General features: G+C 38.7%; 1 protein-coding gene across 2 annotated transcripts in view; it reads right to left on the reverse strand.

Moving 5' to 3' along the window:
* SEC24B (SEC24 homolog B, COPII component) overlaps positions 1–17,284 on the reverse strand; it is a 39,659-nt gene that overhangs the window by 4,253 nt on the left and 18,122 nt on the right. For both annotated transcript variants that reach the window (XM_035113439.3, XM_035113440.3), the window contains 18 exons: positions 15,133–15,213; positions 14,268–14,446; positions 12,474–12,649; positions 11,876–11,978; positions 11,279–11,405; positions 10,596–10,705; positions 9,877–9,989; positions 9,195–9,313; positions 8,728–8,783; positions 7,702–7,908; positions 7,252–7,375; positions 6,186–6,344; positions 4,316–4,489; positions 4,017–4,127; positions 2,730–2,905; positions 1,906–2,043; positions 627–731; positions 191–283 (listed from right to left, as the gene is read on the reverse strand). In XM_035113439.3, the coding sequence (XP_034969330.2) occupies positions 191–283; positions 627–731; positions 1,906–2,043; positions 2,730–2,905; positions 4,017–4,127; positions 4,316–4,489; positions 6,186–6,344; positions 7,252–7,375; positions 7,702–7,908; positions 8,728–8,783; positions 9,195–9,313; positions 9,877–9,989; positions 10,596–10,705; positions 11,279–11,405; positions 11,876–11,978; positions 12,474–12,649; positions 14,268–14,446; positions 15,133–15,213 (2,351 nt within the window). The remainder of the gene's footprint in view (positions 1–190; positions 284–626; positions 732–1,905; positions 2,044–2,729; positions 2,906–4,016; positions 4,128–4,315; positions 4,490–6,185; positions 6,345–7,251; positions 7,376–7,701; positions 7,909–8,727; positions 8,784–9,194; positions 9,314–9,876; positions 9,990–10,595; positions 10,706–11,278; positions 11,406–11,875; positions 11,979–12,473; positions 12,650–14,267; positions 14,447–15,132; positions 15,214–17,284) is intronic.

Consider the following 17,284-nt stretch of genomic DNA (forward strand, 5'->3'; position numbering starts at 1 on the left):
CTATCACAAGAAAGGGTGCTCAACACCTTGTGGATCACATGACCAGACTGCATTGCAGAAAAGGAAATCTAATATCAATTTCAACATTAACGTAAGAATGTGTAGCTCCCTTTCAGGTATTATTATTTTCGTATAAATATTACAAATAAAATTATTTATAAGTAAATATTTTTTCAAAATAAACTCTCACCAGTTTCTGAGGAACAGCTGAATAATTAGGGCATCCGAGGACATCTTTTATGAAGTTATTACAACAATTTCTTCCAATCCAAAGGTACAATATCTAAAGGTACAATGTTATTAAAGTAAACACATCTGGTTAATGTAACCAAGATTCTCTCAAGAATGAAATTGCTTTTTAAAAATATGCAAACTGCGACAAGTTACATAATGAGGATGTACTTGCAGATAAACATGGCAGTTTCCTTATTAGAAACGAAGTTTATAGCCCCTTTAAAAAATGATAATGCAAACAATTTATAAAACAATCTAAAATTACTGTGCAACGAAGGGTGGAATATGGTATAAATTAAGTAAGATAGTGACTAAATCGTATGTTGGGTGCAATTAAAACGATACAAGGTCACATATAGGTAACAGAATAGAGCCCCATCTGTGCAACTTACCGAGCCACAGTCCATAAGGAAAGCGCCTTCCCTTGTCAACTTCTCTGCAGACAGCCGCTGAAGAGGGGGCTGAGGTACAACTCTATCGTTGACATGTATAGCACCCTACAAGGAGGTGAAAATTAAGTCTACATGAAAATGGATATACAATTCAGTAGCACTGCAACAATAATTCAACAGTTAGGAGCTGGGCACATGCACTCACAACATAAATCACAATGCAACACAATAAATGAGGAAACTGAAGTTGAAGTTATGGTTCATGTAAAGGAACACCAGAGTTGTCGCTAAGTCCCAACAGCAAAGAAGGGTTTAGTAAATTCCAGTCTGTGAACAAGCCTAAGAAAGTATGATGTCTGGGATAGAATACCAAAACTTTGGGGGAAATTGTTAACGGCCTCCATTAATTCTGCTAATTGTGAGGAGGCTCTTAATAGAATTCAGATATTAGTGCGGCAGCACTTGGAAAACTCTGGAACTCCCTGTATCTATTGATACTATTGATACCTTCACTGTATTCCTTTTGGCGCTTGCTGAATACATTCTTATTTAGACAAACCTGCACAGATGTTTAGAGAGTCTGTAGGAGTTTTAACTGTTTTGGTCCATTTTGCTCCGGTTCTAACCTTCTGTATGGTTTTAAATTACAGCTGTAAAATTTTTAGTGATCATTTTACTGTTTTATATTTTTTTTGTAAACTGCTTTGAAGCTCTTCTACAATCAATGTCGAGTTTATTAAATAATTAAATAATGATGCTTGCACTGTTAAATAATTTGTCAGTGTACTTTAAAGAATATACATCCAGAAAATTAAATACCGAAATATTGTAATTCCTAACATTCACACTTATTAAAGACCACAAGAAGTATTCCTTCTACTCCCCTAGTGTATTGAAGCCCAAAAGCTGACAGATTCAGTGCTAGGGAAAACCTCTTGGGATAGAGCATTCACCACCTACCTAATTTCTAATGACAGAGCCATGGATGACGTGTTACAATTAGGCAAGTTTAACTGGTAGAAAGTGATCCTTCAGGCACCTGGGCCTCAAACTGAAGGGCTTTAAAGCTAGAACCCAGCATTTAAACTGAGTTGGAAAATGGATTGGGAAAATGGTGCAGCTCTCCGGCAAGATGTTTATATGAATAGCTCCAGTAAGAAAACTAACTGCTATACTGTGAATCAAATTTTAATAGAGGTGTCTAATCAGAACATTCCCAGAACCTATAAAACAGCAGACAGGTTATCTATGTCCAGAAGCAATAAAAATTGTAACATACCTCATCAGTAAGCCTGTCTATCCTATATAGATTAGGATAGATCATCTTCATCAAGCCAACCAGAGGCTGACTTTTTATTTGGCACATAGCATATACACGATCATCCAAGCGTGTACTTGTACCAGTTCTAAATGCTTTCTGTAAAACAAAAAAAGCAAGTTATCATTTAACAATAAACTTTGTTATTTTATTTATCAGATGAATATTGTAGCTAAATTGGGGGGGACATGTCTGGGGAGTGGCTAGTAGACTTTTTGACTCCACCACTCCTTGAATGGCAGCTACCACCCCAATCATACCAAAAGTATGAAAGGATCCTAAGTTTCAAAAGAGGTATGTCTGGGGGGGGGGGTTGCACTTTCTGTTTTAGAAACACACAGCTAGCCTTCCTCTGGGTGTATGGAACTAGTTGTGCAGTGACTAGGTAACAAGATGTTAAAGAAACCAAACAAAACTAGAGCTAACAACAGCCTTTCAAAAACAGTTAATTCCATCCTTTTCTTAAAAATGCCTCTTATGACAAAACAAGTGTTACTGACTATCTATAAGGACTCAGCTTTAAAAACAGACAAGTTGAATAGTTCAGAAGTGCAACTCTCTCCATAGTTACATCTTTGCAAGCTCTCTTAAGCAACCTGACATCTAGGCTCTTTACACTATACAGTGCCCCCCCCAAAAAAATTTAAGCTGCATATTAAAGAGAAGAAGGTAGAAGGTAGGCTTTTAAACTATGCATTTTCATATAATTCACCAATGTTTCTGTAACTAAATCAAAGTTTCAAAATTGCCTGACGTCAATAACAATTGCTATTCATATGAAATACCTGCTTGAAGAGAGCCAAAACATACAGAGGAAACAGCCTGAGGGAATTTGGAGCAATTAAAGCAGATTGCTGGATATTTGATGCAGTTGACATATATGCAGACAGTGAATCTACCACTGCATTCACTAAGGCATCTCTTGCATCTGACAGACTTGAAGAAACTGATCGATCAACAGCTATGGAAGCGAAGCAGCAGTAAATAATTATGAAAGGAACCGTATTAAAAAAGGGAAACAAACAGCATACCACTCCAGACATTAATACATTCTCATTTCTCTAATCAACCTTGAAAGTACTAAACATCCCAGCAAATCAAAGTACTACTTTGACAAAACCTTCAGTTTGCACAAAATTTTACAAGACATGATAAAAAGGGCTCTAGTTTCTGTTACCTGTGTGGATAATGAACTTTGAAATTGGGAAACGAGAGTGGGCTATAAAGAACACCTGATAATTCTGAGGTTTCCCATCCAATAACTTAGTTTTAGATTTTATTGGTTTGTATAAATCATTTAATAAAATAACACTTTAGCAACTTCTGCTCTCGCTAGACCTATTTGCTACACAGAAGAGGGCATCCTTTTTCATCTTAAGGGCTGCATTCTTTCATGGACATTTCAGGGGTTGTGTGTCAGTGGAGCCAGACCCACATACACACTCTGACCTCACAAATCCATCACTTTACTCCGCAATGCATTAACATGCTTTTTGGGAGGAAGGAGAAGTATCATAGCCAGTGGCGGAGCTTCATGCTCCGGCACTGGGGGGGGGGGTAGAGAGCAGGTGGGGGTGGCACGTCCCAGGGGCGTAGCTGCTGCCCGCAGGGGTGTGCCGTGCACACAGCGCGGGGGGGGGGGGGGGGGCGGGCAGCCACAATGGCACCCTACCGGGATCACGCTGTCGGGGGTGGTGCGCTCCCCCCCCCACTCCTCTTCCTCTGCCAGTGATCATAGCATGGGGAAATGTATCAAGTCCCCAAATCATCCCTGTACTGCTTAGGAGATTTTTGGGGGGAGGGGGGCATTGGGAATCACAGAACGAAGGGTTAATCCCCGAGTGCCACATGAGAGGAGAGATCTGAAGGAAGGGGAACTGCAGGCCAGATCTAAAGATCTGGCAGTCTGCCAGTTCCCCACACCTTCCTTGCAAGCATCCACACTGCATTTCTATCTTTCCAACAGCACTAAACACACAATTTTTTTTTGCTTTCTTCTAATTACAGGTGATAGAGGGAGAAAATTACTTTGGGGGAATAGAGAACCCTCTGAATGCTAATTCTCAACTCACCCATATTAGCTAAGAGGCATATAACTGCTTGTACATCTGCTCCAGCATAAACATCTGCCAGTGAAGTCACCACAGGCAAACAAAGCGTATGCACTCTGATTCTCCGTTCACCTGCATTAGAATAAACAGAACAGAACAATACTTAAGCTTTTTATCCAAAGCTATTGCTAAAACCGTTTTCACATGTCCCCCCCTCTTTTTTTTTTTTTTTGCTAAAACCACCTATCATCTGATTTTGTTCTTTGTGGGTTGTTGTTTCTTAAATTTATTTTGAGAAGAGACATCATAAGTGAAGTTACCTTTGCTGGAAGTATACAAAAGTGCTGTCTGAAAACAAACTAAAGATGTGTCTGACAGGATTTCCTCAATGGACATCTGTACTGCAAATCCAGCATCAGGATTGACGTTGGCAAGTGACAGCAAATCAGTAGATCGCACAAAGAAGTTACCATGGAAGGTGTGAATTGAAAGACCTAAAAAATGGTAATGTTTAAGTTAAAATGGCAAGGTTCTTTAAAAAAAACAAAAACCATAGTTAACAGTTCAACCCTAAGCATAATTAATCAGAAGTCTTGTAAAGTTCAATGGGGCTTATTCCCTAAGTGTACATGTTTAGGATTGAAGCCCAAGTTTTTAAAAAACTGGACCTATGGCTATTTGTACACTAGTGACAGGAAACACCAAGTCCTGAACCCTGAGCAAGGCCTCCTCTGGGCCTCCAAATCCCTCCCTGCTGGATCTTCCCGAATCAATTTTGCCAGAGGAAAGGGCAGGAACAAGCCTCTAGCTACCTAGAAGAGTTTGGATTTGATATCCCGCTTTATCACTACCCGAAGGAGTCTCAAAGCGGCTAACAATCTCCTTTTCCCTTCCTCCCCCACAAAAAACACTCTGTGAGGTGAGTGGGGCTGAGAGACTTCAAAGAAGTGTGACTAGCCCAAGGTCACCCAGCAGCTGCATGTGGAGGAGCGGAGACACAAACCCAGTTCCCCAGATTACGAGTCTACTGCTCTTAACCACTACACCACACTGGCTCCCTAATACCACCTCACTCAAGAACTGAGGGGGGAAAGGCTGAGAGAGGTGGCCACTGCAGCAACCACTGCCACCTTTGTTTCCTCAGAATCCCTCTGGGACCCAACATAGTATATACTGGGGGCAAGGGCATAGGCTAGAGTACAATTTATATGCTAGAACAGGGTTGGAAACCTCAGGCCCAGAGGCAAAATGCAGCCCCTCCAGGTCACTACCTTCGTACTCTACACTTCATAGGCCACGCTCCCCCCCCCAAACTACACCCATTGTTCTGCACTCTCAAGTGTTTTGCTTGGCTGGAACACGTTCCTGAACTGTCACCATGCCTCTTGCTTTCCTGGAAGGAGACGTGTGTGCATGTGTAGGAGCCTCTTACTTTTGCATGGTTGGAATGTAGGCAACTATGCCAACGTAGGAGTCAGGTATGTTGCTCTGCACACTTTTTATCTGGCCTAGTCAACAACATGGAGACGTGTGTGTGTGTGGACATCATATTGTCCCCACAAGAGAATGCAGCCCTTGTGCAGGACCCCCCCCCCCATTAGATACTTATGATATTCTATTTCCTGTAATTTTGTAGTAGATAAATTTTATTCATGGATTCATGAAAAACAGACAGTCCTCAAAGTACAGAGAACATCTCTCCTTTTTGTTTTCTACGTTGTTGCTACTACAGTGCTAGAATCACCCTCCCAAAAAAGGACTCTTCTGATGACATGGCCTACATCATTTTCTACAAGTGTGTGTACCATTTTTTCCTAGCCACACTTTTTAAATGATATACATTCATGTTTGGTTGGAGTTGCTGAAAGAAGGACGACAGCACCTTTGGTAGAAGGGAAGGAGAAAACATTGTCTCAAACAAATCCTACGATACAGGTAGGTAGCCGTGTTGGTCTGAGTTGAAGCAAAATTAAAAAAATCCTTCAGTAGCACCTTAAAGACCAACTCAGTTTTTATTTTGGTATGAGCTTTCGTGTGCATGCTGACGAAGTGTGCATGCACACGAAAGCTCATACCAAAATAAAAACTTAGTTGGTCTTTAAGGTGCTACTGAAGGAATTTTTTATTTTAAATCCTACGATTTTCACCAATATTGGGTGCATTTAATAATAAACCAGAACCACACCATACCTTTCGTACATCTTATTCTCATGACTGCTTCAAATCCAATTTTCCGTGTAAGGTACCTTTTAAGGTCTTTTTGCAATTTATCTGCTTGCATGGGGTTGTGGGTATGATGGAAAGATGGGTAATAATAGATGCATCCAGCAGAATATTTGGACATGCAAGCTTTTGGCAAGGATGAAAAAAAGAGATAGTTATTATTCATTCACTAACAGTTGCAATGCAGAGAACAGACCCTGAGCTGATGAAGCTGTTTAAACAATGGCAAGATAAGCATCTAGTGTTTCACTTAGCAATCTTACAGTTGTATTCTGAAATAACTGTAGTTTCCTGACAGTCTTCAAAGGCATACTTCAAAGTGATTTATGCTAGTCTAGTCTGAAAATGACCAGAGGGTAACTGCTATTACACCAAATATATATGAGTTTTTTTAAAAAAATCTAATTTGAATTTATAGAGCTTCTGGAAAGCCAGTAAAAACAGATAATGAAGGAAATCAGTGTATTTTCTTAGAAGATTGCCAGGCCAGCCAAATAATATATAAAAAGAATGGCATCTGCCAGCTCAGGTGGTAGATGAGCCTCTTAATCTTAGGGCTGTGGGTTCGAGCCCCACGTTGGGTGAAAGATTCCTGCATTGCAGGGGGTTGGACTAGATGATCCTCATGGTCCCTTCAACTCTATGATTCTATGTTTCATGATTCTAAGCTTTTCAGAAATTACCTTCACCTTCAAGCAATTTTCCATTTTAAAAGCAAGTTGCATAGTGTCTGACAGGATATGGGCTTGTTGGCAATCCTGTATGCTCCAAATAGATAGTTTCATGAACCAACCAATAAGAGTACATAATTTCATGATGGAAAAAATCTCTGTTTTACAGTTCAGTCAGTCAGTTAGTACCTTGACATATTCCAAAGTGTGGCATGAAATATTTAAAACCATTAAAAATTTGCATCTAAGCAAATAATATATTTAACCTTTAGAATTTTCCTTGGCAATTTTAACTGAACATAAAAATTGTTCTCTCAACACATGCTAATTATGAAGTAGCTCTGCAAGTTAAAAGCGCTTACCAAGAGAAGCCAAATCAGAATACTGTGAGCTTAAAAGGAACAAATCCACAGCTGTTTGCTGTCCTGAACAATCAAGTGCCAACTTTTTATAAAAATCTGTTGCTGGACCAAGATGCTGAACAACCTAGGATACAAAGAAAAAAATAAGGTTGGGAGTGCAACAGAAACAAGTACATTTTAAAAAAAGAGCAAATTGAATTCAGACTGCTTGTAATACGTAACATTTGGAAGGCCACAGATTCCCCAGCCAACATTGTCAAGTACCTGTTGCCCAAGCTATACCATGACAAATTAAGATACTCTTGTTTTTATAACCCATTCTATAATCCAAAGATTTTCAGGGTGGCGCACAACATGAAAATACAACATTATAAAAACAATTCCCCCCCCAAAAAACCCACCCACCACAGAAACTTGTTAGATCCATAATCACTACAGAGTCCAAAGTACCTTTGGGTTTGATCTTTGATTGGGATCTTCCCTGGACTGCAAACGTCCTGTGCCCAACGATGGTAACTGTGTCTGAAACACCGATATGCGCCCACCCGTTGGAGACATCAACTTAAAGGCAGCTTGAAGGGCTGGGCCTAAAGCACTGTGCGTTTCTCTTGTGTTAGTGAACATATTTGGTAGTGCATTTAGCAAGTCTTTAATTAGCTGCAAAATAATTGTTAAAGTGTTAGAAGGAAATATTTTGCATTTTTTAGGAGTGGCAAGAATGCTGAAGTCCCACCACTGGCCAGTGAAAAATCTTATTTGGCCACCTCTCTATGAATTCCGGAATTCCCAGCAGGCATTATGCGCACACTCTGAAGCTTAGAAATCTTATTAAGTTGTGTATAAATTCATTTCAATAAATCTTTGAAACCACTGGGATTAAACACCTGATCGTTCTAAAAACGAAAGGCAAGATTCCCAGGAAGCTGAAATGATTCTTTGCCCAGAGTCACATTCTTTCACGTAACTGGAGCCTATAAACACCACCCTTTTATCTAAAACCTCCTTGGTATCATGGACATAAAGGCTATTCAGTTCTTCCCCATTGGCTGTCCTCTTTCTCTGCTATCCACATAATAGTCATGTCTCTCTTTTTCGAAAAGGACTGCCACTATGAAATTTTCATCACCAGCTTCCATCTCAGTCTGACATATCTAGATTGCTTTCCTCTCAGGCTGGCCTTTGTGTTTGTCCTACATGGAACCTTGATTTTAAAGTCCAGTTCCAAGGACAGCAGAGGCCTTGGCTTGTCTGCTCAGCCTTCCCTTGTTTTTCTGAATCACAATGTGTCATAGGAGGCAAAACAAAAGCAGAAGAAATTCTAGGTTGGAAGCAGGACTGGAAATGCTGTAGGCCTGCTGTGATTTAAGAATCAGATTTAACATCCCCGTTCTAAAGCAGTTTAATCAAGGACAGAGCAGTCAGAAATAATTATCTTCACATTTAAGATTTAATTCTTCTGTGAATTATCCACCTTACCTCCTTACTTTCATGCAGATTAACAAGTAAGCTATCAGGTGTTGGCAGGAAAATATCTATGAAGAAAACATATATTGGTATTATATTTTCATGTTATGTACTGAAAAGGATACACCATAGCTAGGGTGCAAAGAGCTGCAGCAATATAAGTTAAAAGCACTTCTGTACATGCACAAGGACTTAGCCAATCTTCCTTTCTAGTTGTAGCTCTTCATGTTGTTACTAATGGTCCCTGACAGTGTGTCAAATACACCCCAACGTGCCCTCATTTTATCTTGCAGGAATGAATTCTAGGCAGATATTATTGGCCAACTCTATTATACTTAACGTAGCACTGTTATATTTCCTCTTCCACATCACAATTTTTATTTTTTTGTTACTTTCAATAAAATGCCTGTTAAATATGGTCTCCTCTCCTTGAATCACTCTATCTCACACTCATTTTCTGAGACAATTAGCCCTCTTACCATCAATTTCTGACACAATCAGCATCTGAGGCTGTGATAATCCTTCTTGCAAATTGTAGAACTGAACAGTGCTGTCAAACGTTATGAAGCCTATTCTTGTTCTTGAATCTCCAGGCAACCTTAAGATTTAAAAGAAAAATGACCATGATGCATTGGTTTAGCACAGATATCTATTCCTGTGCCTTTAACTTGTTCTAATGTTAGAAAAAAAATATTCAAGAGACAGTCTTCAATGCTTGAAGACAACATATGCCCCAAATACAGCCTAGTGCAGCTCTGTATTTAACCCACAGGGGTTAGTAACAACTTTCTCAAATATGAATAGTTTATTATTGCAATGAATAAGGAGAGGGAGGAAAGAGATGACTGGATACAAGATGTTCATGCTCCCATGGTTTGGCTCTCCTTAATCATGGGACTATTACACAACAAGATAAGAAGAGCCTGCTGGATCAGGCCAATTGCTCAGCTAGTCCAGCATCCTGTTTTCACATTGGCCAGACAGATGCCTGTGAGAAACCAGCAAGCAGGATTCGAGCACCAGAACACACACCCCTCCTGTGGTTTATAAAGCACTGTAGTCATGTAATCAAAGCAGGACCACATTGGCAATTATTTTAATGGCTGCTGTATCCTGACCATAAATACACACAACAACAAAAAACAACAAGAAGGTTCTTACTTGTCTAAATTTTCAAGCAGAGACTGGCACACAATTGACAAGTATCCAGCTTCTACTGCATTGTGGGATACATCCAACACAAACAAATACACTGCAGGCTGAGGAGGACGAAGCTGTAAATTAAAATTAAAGTTTAGGCTTAACTGACAAAATCCTTTATATTCTATTTGTAATCAAGAATAGTTTTGATAGCGCATGTTGCTATGAGCCCCACTTTTTACATCTGCATAGTCTCTTTGAAAAGAGGGACCCAGGTGGCGCTGTGGGCTAAACCACTGAGCCTAGGGCTTGCTAATCAGAAGGTCGGCTGTTCGAATCCCTGTGATGGGGTGAGCTCCCGTTGCTTGGTCCCAGCTCCTGCCAACCTAGCAGTTCAAAAGCACATCAAAATGCAAGTAGATAAATAGGAACCGCTATAGCGGGAAGGTAAACAGCGTTTCCATGTGCTGCTCTGGTTTGCCAGAAGCGGCTTTGTCATGCTGGCCACATGACCTGGAAGCTATACGTCGGCTCCCTCAGCCAATAATGCGAGATGAGCGCGCAACCCCAGAGTCGGTCACGACTGGACCTAATGGTCAGGGGTCCCTTTACCTTTAGACTCTTTGAAAAGAGGATAAGGGGCTGAACTGAAAACAGCAAAAGTGAATTCTAAAAACCCTCCACCCCCGAAGTTTTATGAATATTTATTTTAACCAATATTTTGTTCCATATATACTTACCATGTAGTCTGAGGAAGCAATGAATTCCACTGTAGAGTTTTGGACTTCTGGCCGTTTGTGCGGCTCTCCATAGGACCGTGTCACAGGATTATACATAAATTCTTCAGGAACTAAATGATTATAAAATAAATATATTACCCATTGTTAAGTGCACAAATACTAAACTTGGTAACACCATTCAAATACAGTAAACCCTAATGCAGCAGGTCCCACTTGCCAAGGAACCATAGGGATTTCCCACACCACTTGCCAGTCTGGAAAGGGAAAATGTCCATCTGCAGGCATAGTCTGAACCCAGGCAGGCCCACACCATCAAATGAATAACATTAAAGGGTCTTGTTGTCAAGTACTCATCAGCTGACTGGCACTCACAGAAAGCTAACCTGAAGTCATGGTCCGACATAACAATGATGTCAGGTTATTGACAGGTGGCCCACAGGGGTCGGCTGAGATAAGGATTCAGCCCATCGTCTGAAAAAATAGTCTACCATTTGCTGGTCTTTGACCGTATTAAAGTTTTACTTACTTACTTACTATTCTACCTCTGCCCTAAGGGGACACTGTCACCCTATGTTTTGAGAGCTGCTTGCCATGCAAGGGCCGGGGGTGGTTTGCTTTCACAAAGGAAGTGCTGTAGATCATCATTCATTCCTTTAGATTGTGGCATTTTTATCAATACTCACCATCATTAACTCTGTAGCACAGGTTACATTTCCATCTCCTTTGGTCAATAAAAGAAACAAAAGGGTTGATGTATGTTCTGCATGATCTACATCTCACAATGGTGTTCGATGTTATCACAGGCAATTGCTGAGGAATAAAGAACATTGTAAAACGTCAATTTGAAGAAAAACTTTGAAGTGTTTCACAATATTTTTCTACCCCTAAACAACAAATTCAGGTTTTCTATGCATTTTTCAAAAATTACTACTGGAAAAAAAGTTCAAATTTTATTAAATTTTGACAATTAAAATTAAGGCTAGAAAAATTCCATTATTAATGATCAGGGTATAGGATACAATTAAACTCACTTATTTCTAAGTGAGCTTTGCTGAAATCTGTGCCAATTGCACATAAGTAAATTTAGTTAAAAGTGGTATAAATGTAAAACAGTTATTATTTATTGTAAATATTCTCTCTCAATTCCAGTGTTGTGTTTGGGTTTCAAGACAACTGATTCACAATTATTTACTGCAACCACAACTTTAAAATATGAAAGATGTTTTTAATTTATTCAAGTTTGGCTAAATAAAAATTCTGGGAATAAAAAGTCATTTTACCGTCAGATCTCTGAAGGGATGTAGAAGCAATCCCAAAGGAAGTTTTGCTTTGTTTAGCAAAGCTTGAGTTTGTGGAATATTTGTCAAAGTGCATCGAAATGAGCTAAAAGTGAAATCGCAAATGTTAGTTTCAAAGATTATGACTCATCTGTGCTATCAAAGAGGCCCATATTCACCAAAATTCACCACCCACATCTCTACATGAAAGTATCCAGGTTGTAAAAGCAAAATTCAAAGCAGTGCAACGAGCCACACCCTTGCCCAAAGTAACACTTGTATAAACTCAGCATGAAAAATTCTTGAGCCAATCATAACTTTCCAACATTTGTAATAGCTGCAATGAATAGAACCATTTGTGTCAACATATTTGCATCTGGGATGAGTATAACAGAAGCAGACTTCATTTGCTAAAACTTTCCAATATTTCATAGAGGCAAAATGTGAGGATTACAAGGCAAGGCGTGAAATGTATGTTTGCCAAACCTATACCATAACGATCGAATCAGGATATCAGTTCCTGACTCTCTCTCACACAGATATTGATAAAAAAAGAATACAAGTCTAGAAGCATGCTGAAGATTAGAAACTTTATACATACTCTGGGCTGCAATTCAGTTTCTTCAGATCAGAGTTCAAATTAGGCACAGGAGCTGGAATTGGAACAATAGGCAGAATATTTCTATCTTGAGTAACGTTGACCGGTCGCAAGCTCTCTGGTTGCTGAATACCTAGTCCTCCAAGACTAGCTGACAGTTGATTCATTGTCGGGTATTGCTGAAAAATAACATTTTAAAGAAGCATTTATTTTATAGCATTAGCTGCTTGATGAGTATTTGCCTAATTTCCCCCACTCTGCAATATCTTTCCCCCCTCATTCCATAAGCTGCTCCTGTCTCTATTTCCCCTCCCAAATTCATATCTGCAATGCATCTGACCCAGGCATATGAGGGTCTTGACAGATTCTCTTAACAGGCACAATCACTTCTACCACTTCTGTGGGGTGATCTATGGATCAGTGTTGCTTTTTAAAAACATCAATCTACTAGCACAAGTGGTCTGGGACCATCTTGGGCAGATCACCAGCCTTTTCCATTACAATATAATTTGTGACTTAAATCAGGGATGGAAAGCCTGTGGCCTTCCAGATGCTGTGCGACACCACCTCCCATCGACACCCATCAACATGGCTAACTATCTCTCATCCCTTCCTTAGACATAAAGAACATTCAAGATAGCATGGAGTACCAAGTGACGTGTTTACAGGGATATTTTGGCGTATTTTAAGAAGCGCCCCCCTCCCCGCCCTATTTTTCTCTTCCCACAATAGCCCTCCGTGCTATATTGCAAGTCATTCTGGATGTATCCCTGATCCTTTCTAGGGAGCTGTGTGGAAGAGGGAGCAGGAAAGCTACAGTGAATGAGCAGATTTCCACTACCTCTTCATTGGATCCAACCCAATGCCACACAACTTATCACACAAATATAGGACAGTTGCTTCTTCTTCTTCTTCTTCTTCTTCTTCTTCTTCTTCTTCTTCTTCTTCTTCTTCTTCTTCTTCTTCTTCTTCAATGTACATGAACTTGAATGTATTTATTCATATGAATTTACTGGCATTAACTGGAAGTGTATAATCTTCATATACAACTGTCTGAAAGTCACATGCTTTGAGAAAATCACTATATCATTAAAAACACCAACACAAATAACTATCAATATTAACCATTTATTGTCAACCAAGTGCATACGATCTTCTCATTTTCTAATCAGATAAGATGTGCAAATTATCAGTCATGGCAAAGGTATATTTCTTATGCAAAGAAGGGGAACAAAACCTCTGCCCCATAACTTTGCAATTCTCACTGGTTAAGGCTGCAATCCAACTTCCCTGAAGTTGCACATTTGTTTTCAAAAGGATTTGCCACTTCCACTAGAAGAATAGTAATTAAACTGACTAATCATCCTCCTTGATTGAATATATTAGATCTTTCCTGCAAGTCACACTTGTGTCTGTGGAGAACAGCAACTTTGATCCCTGCTATATGAGAAGGTAGAAAAAATGACTGAAGAAGCAGCTAGTATTTTCTCATCTTGGTAAGCCTGGCACTACTGGTTTCTCTTCAGCTGTATTTCATAGTGCCACCTTAAGTCTATGTGTAAGTACTGATGTAACCTGTGTAAACACAGTTCTGAACTCCCTACGAGAGATGAATCAAAACAATAGACAAACACAAATATATTTACTCTGGTGACCTGTTTAATTGAAGTACAATTTTTTTCAAAAAAATAATCAAAGAATTACAATTCCAACCTTGATTCATAGGTAACTATGCTCCCTCATTCAGTTAATCTGTCACTATGACATCAAATAAAAAAATTGTGAGGATTTTCTAACCTGTGGATACTGAGGAAATCCAGAATTATATCCAGAGTTACTGGAAGGTGGAAGTGGTGGCGTCACATTCTGATAGCCAGGCTGGAGAGCTGGGTACCCATAGCCAAATGGTTTAGAGGTTTTAGACGTCTGTGGAACTGAGGGAACAGGAGCTGGACTACTTGTTGTAGAACGTGCCTCTAAACAGAAAAGCAATGCTTTAATACAGTATTTACTCCTTTAAAAAGCAAGCTGTTGCTTATGAGAGTATTATGTGCCTGTAGTATAGTGAGTGTTTTAATTAACAGAGCAGGAAAGAGAACTTCAATTAAATATCCTGTTGTAAATTAGTATTTAACACACAACAATAAAGTAACTAGTAACACAACTACCGTCATTTGAGTAAATAAAAGCCCATGCTTAACTTGATTTCTAACTATTAAACAAATATCAAACAATTCTTAAATAGGGTAGTAATTAAAATTTAACTGCAAATAAAATGAAGTAATTGTATTTTTTTTTAATCTTCTGAATGCAGTTGTCCTATAAACTTTATGCATTCAACTGCAACCAGAATTAAATAGTTAATTAATCAGAAGCTGAATATGGGAATAAATCCAGTAAAATCAGATGGCTTACCTCTAATGAAACATATTCAAGATTTACTACATGTTAAGGAACTTCTTATCAGTTTGAATTAATATGCAATTTGAAAAGCAGAAGTGAGTCACTTGAACAATACACTGTGCTGTATTGGAATCTCTACTCTGAGCAAATAATGTATAGAAGCTGTACTGCAGATGCTTCCCAACCTTGCATTTGTGTATATATATGTGTATATAAATATAAATAAAATAAACATTAAACAAACAAAAGTTTGATTCACCTGGATAGCCACCTCCTTCAAGACTATCATAATTGTTGAGAATGGGAGATGCGCTGCTCGTAGTGGAAGAGCTGTCAATAGCTAGAAGAGAAACACACACACATATATTCATTAAACTGGCATTAAATCTGCATATTAAGAAATGATTATCAATGCCAGGTAAGAAGCTATAAAGTATTTAGTGGCAATATCATATGTTTATCAAACACAGGATTTCAGCCTTAATCTTTGTTTATAGCAGTTGCCAAACTGAACTAAAAATGCATGGGGGGGGGAGTTAAAAATGACAAACTCCAATTAAGAAAAAAATAACCTCAGAAGCTTTTGGTGATTATAGTTCACTTTACATATTCTGACTTCCCATTGCTGGACTTTGGAAGCAATTCTACTTCAAAGTTAAAGCATTTGCCAAGCATAAACAAAAGTGTGGAGGCACTGTAAGAGTCTAGGCAGAGGGAAAAGAAATGCTCTCAGCACTTAATGGAAGCACCTTGAACGTATTTGATATTCTGCTTCTGCATATTTTATGTTACCTTATAAGTCGCTTTGAGACTTTTTTGTAAAAAGCAACAAATAAATTTTATAATCAATACAGTAAATGAGAAGGGGGATAATGCTGATGATGATGCCGGGGTTCCTCCTTATGCAAATTCTCTTGCTTCCAGACTCCATCTGAACAGTCTACTTCAGGAGCACACATTTGTAGGATACAGCTGTTAAATACACTCACACAAGGTTCCCATTTTACTCAGTGAGATATATACCAGAAGAACAGCTAAGTTAAACTCTGTTAAACACACACACAATAGACTGGAGCCAAAGATTCCTTTTCTATTTGGATCCAGCCCTGTACCCTTTATGGCATCCTGAAAAACTAACACCTAAGCAAGTATAGAGAAAAAAGCGCTTTGTAAACAGTGGTGCCGAAAGACCATGAAATGCATGCTGTAGTGTTTGGAATTTTCCTATGCAAAAATTGACATTTGCATATTAATGTCCAAGACTGTACCTCTTGCATTTCACGACCCTTTTGCCATTTGCCTCTGATGTTTGACATAAATAAAATGTACAACATTGGAAAACACAGGCAGCTCAATATGTTTTAATCATACAGATGCCAATATTAAACTTCTTCTTATTTAGTTTTCTCTAAGCCATGAATTGCTTGAGTATCCCCTAATTTGCTATGTTCAGGAAATTGAATGCCTCCAGAAAAGCCCTGAAAGATAGTAATTAGCTTTAAGCTTTTAATCTGCTTTAAATGGATTGTACAGAAATGGATCAACTGTAGAAGCAAAGTGATGAGTCTACTTTTTTATCCAGAAAAACTTTCAAGCCACATTAAGATGCAGAACTGAGAACTCTACATTATAGCGACGCCGTATACTGTACAGTAAGCCCACAACTTACACACATTTAACTCATGTACATTCAGCTTTATGCACTTGGCAAAAAAAAAAGGGGGGGGGGTTCTGGGAAAAACAACTTTTGGCAATCCTGCCTGCCACTGAACCCAATGTGTTTTGACTATATGTGATTTCGGCTTTAGGCGCGATCCCCGGATCGTAACCCCTGTGTAAGTTGTGGGTTTATTGTATAACAATAAAATAGAGAATGGACATTGACAGGCAGTACATTCTTTTTGCTATACTGAAATGAAGAATGTATTTGTGTGGATTAATACAGGAGAAATACCATTTGAAAAATCCATGTTCAGCATCAGCAAAGAAAAGTTCCAAAACCACCGACAAATTATTGAAAGCATATCTGTTCATGTTATCAATATTTCCATGCACCACATGCAGCATACTGTACACATGTAGCTTAACAACACTACTTCTCAGATTTTAAAATAAATCCATTTCTTTTCCATTTATTAATTTGTGGTACTTAAAAAAAATGTAGACTTTGAAACAACATGCTTATTACTGAAATTACTGTCAATACAATTACCAGCTATTTCAATAGTATGCATGCCATGTTCATATCTAAACCATATTTTTTAAAACAAGTTTCTATATACCACAATATAACTTTGGCAGTTTGAAGTTTAATAACCTTTTTGGTTTCAAGCATCTCCAGGTCCTTTATACCAAAACTTATTAAATCTGAAATTAATTTCTGCACTACATATTCATTGAAACAGGAAGAG

This window comes from Zootoca vivipara, chromosome Z1, assembly GCF_965207765.1.
Source record: "Zootoca vivipara chromosome Z1, rZooViv2.hap1.1, whole genome shotgun sequence".
Classification (NCBI taxonomy): Eukaryota; Metazoa; Chordata; class Lepidosauria; order Squamata; family Lacertidae; genus Zootoca; species Zootoca vivipara.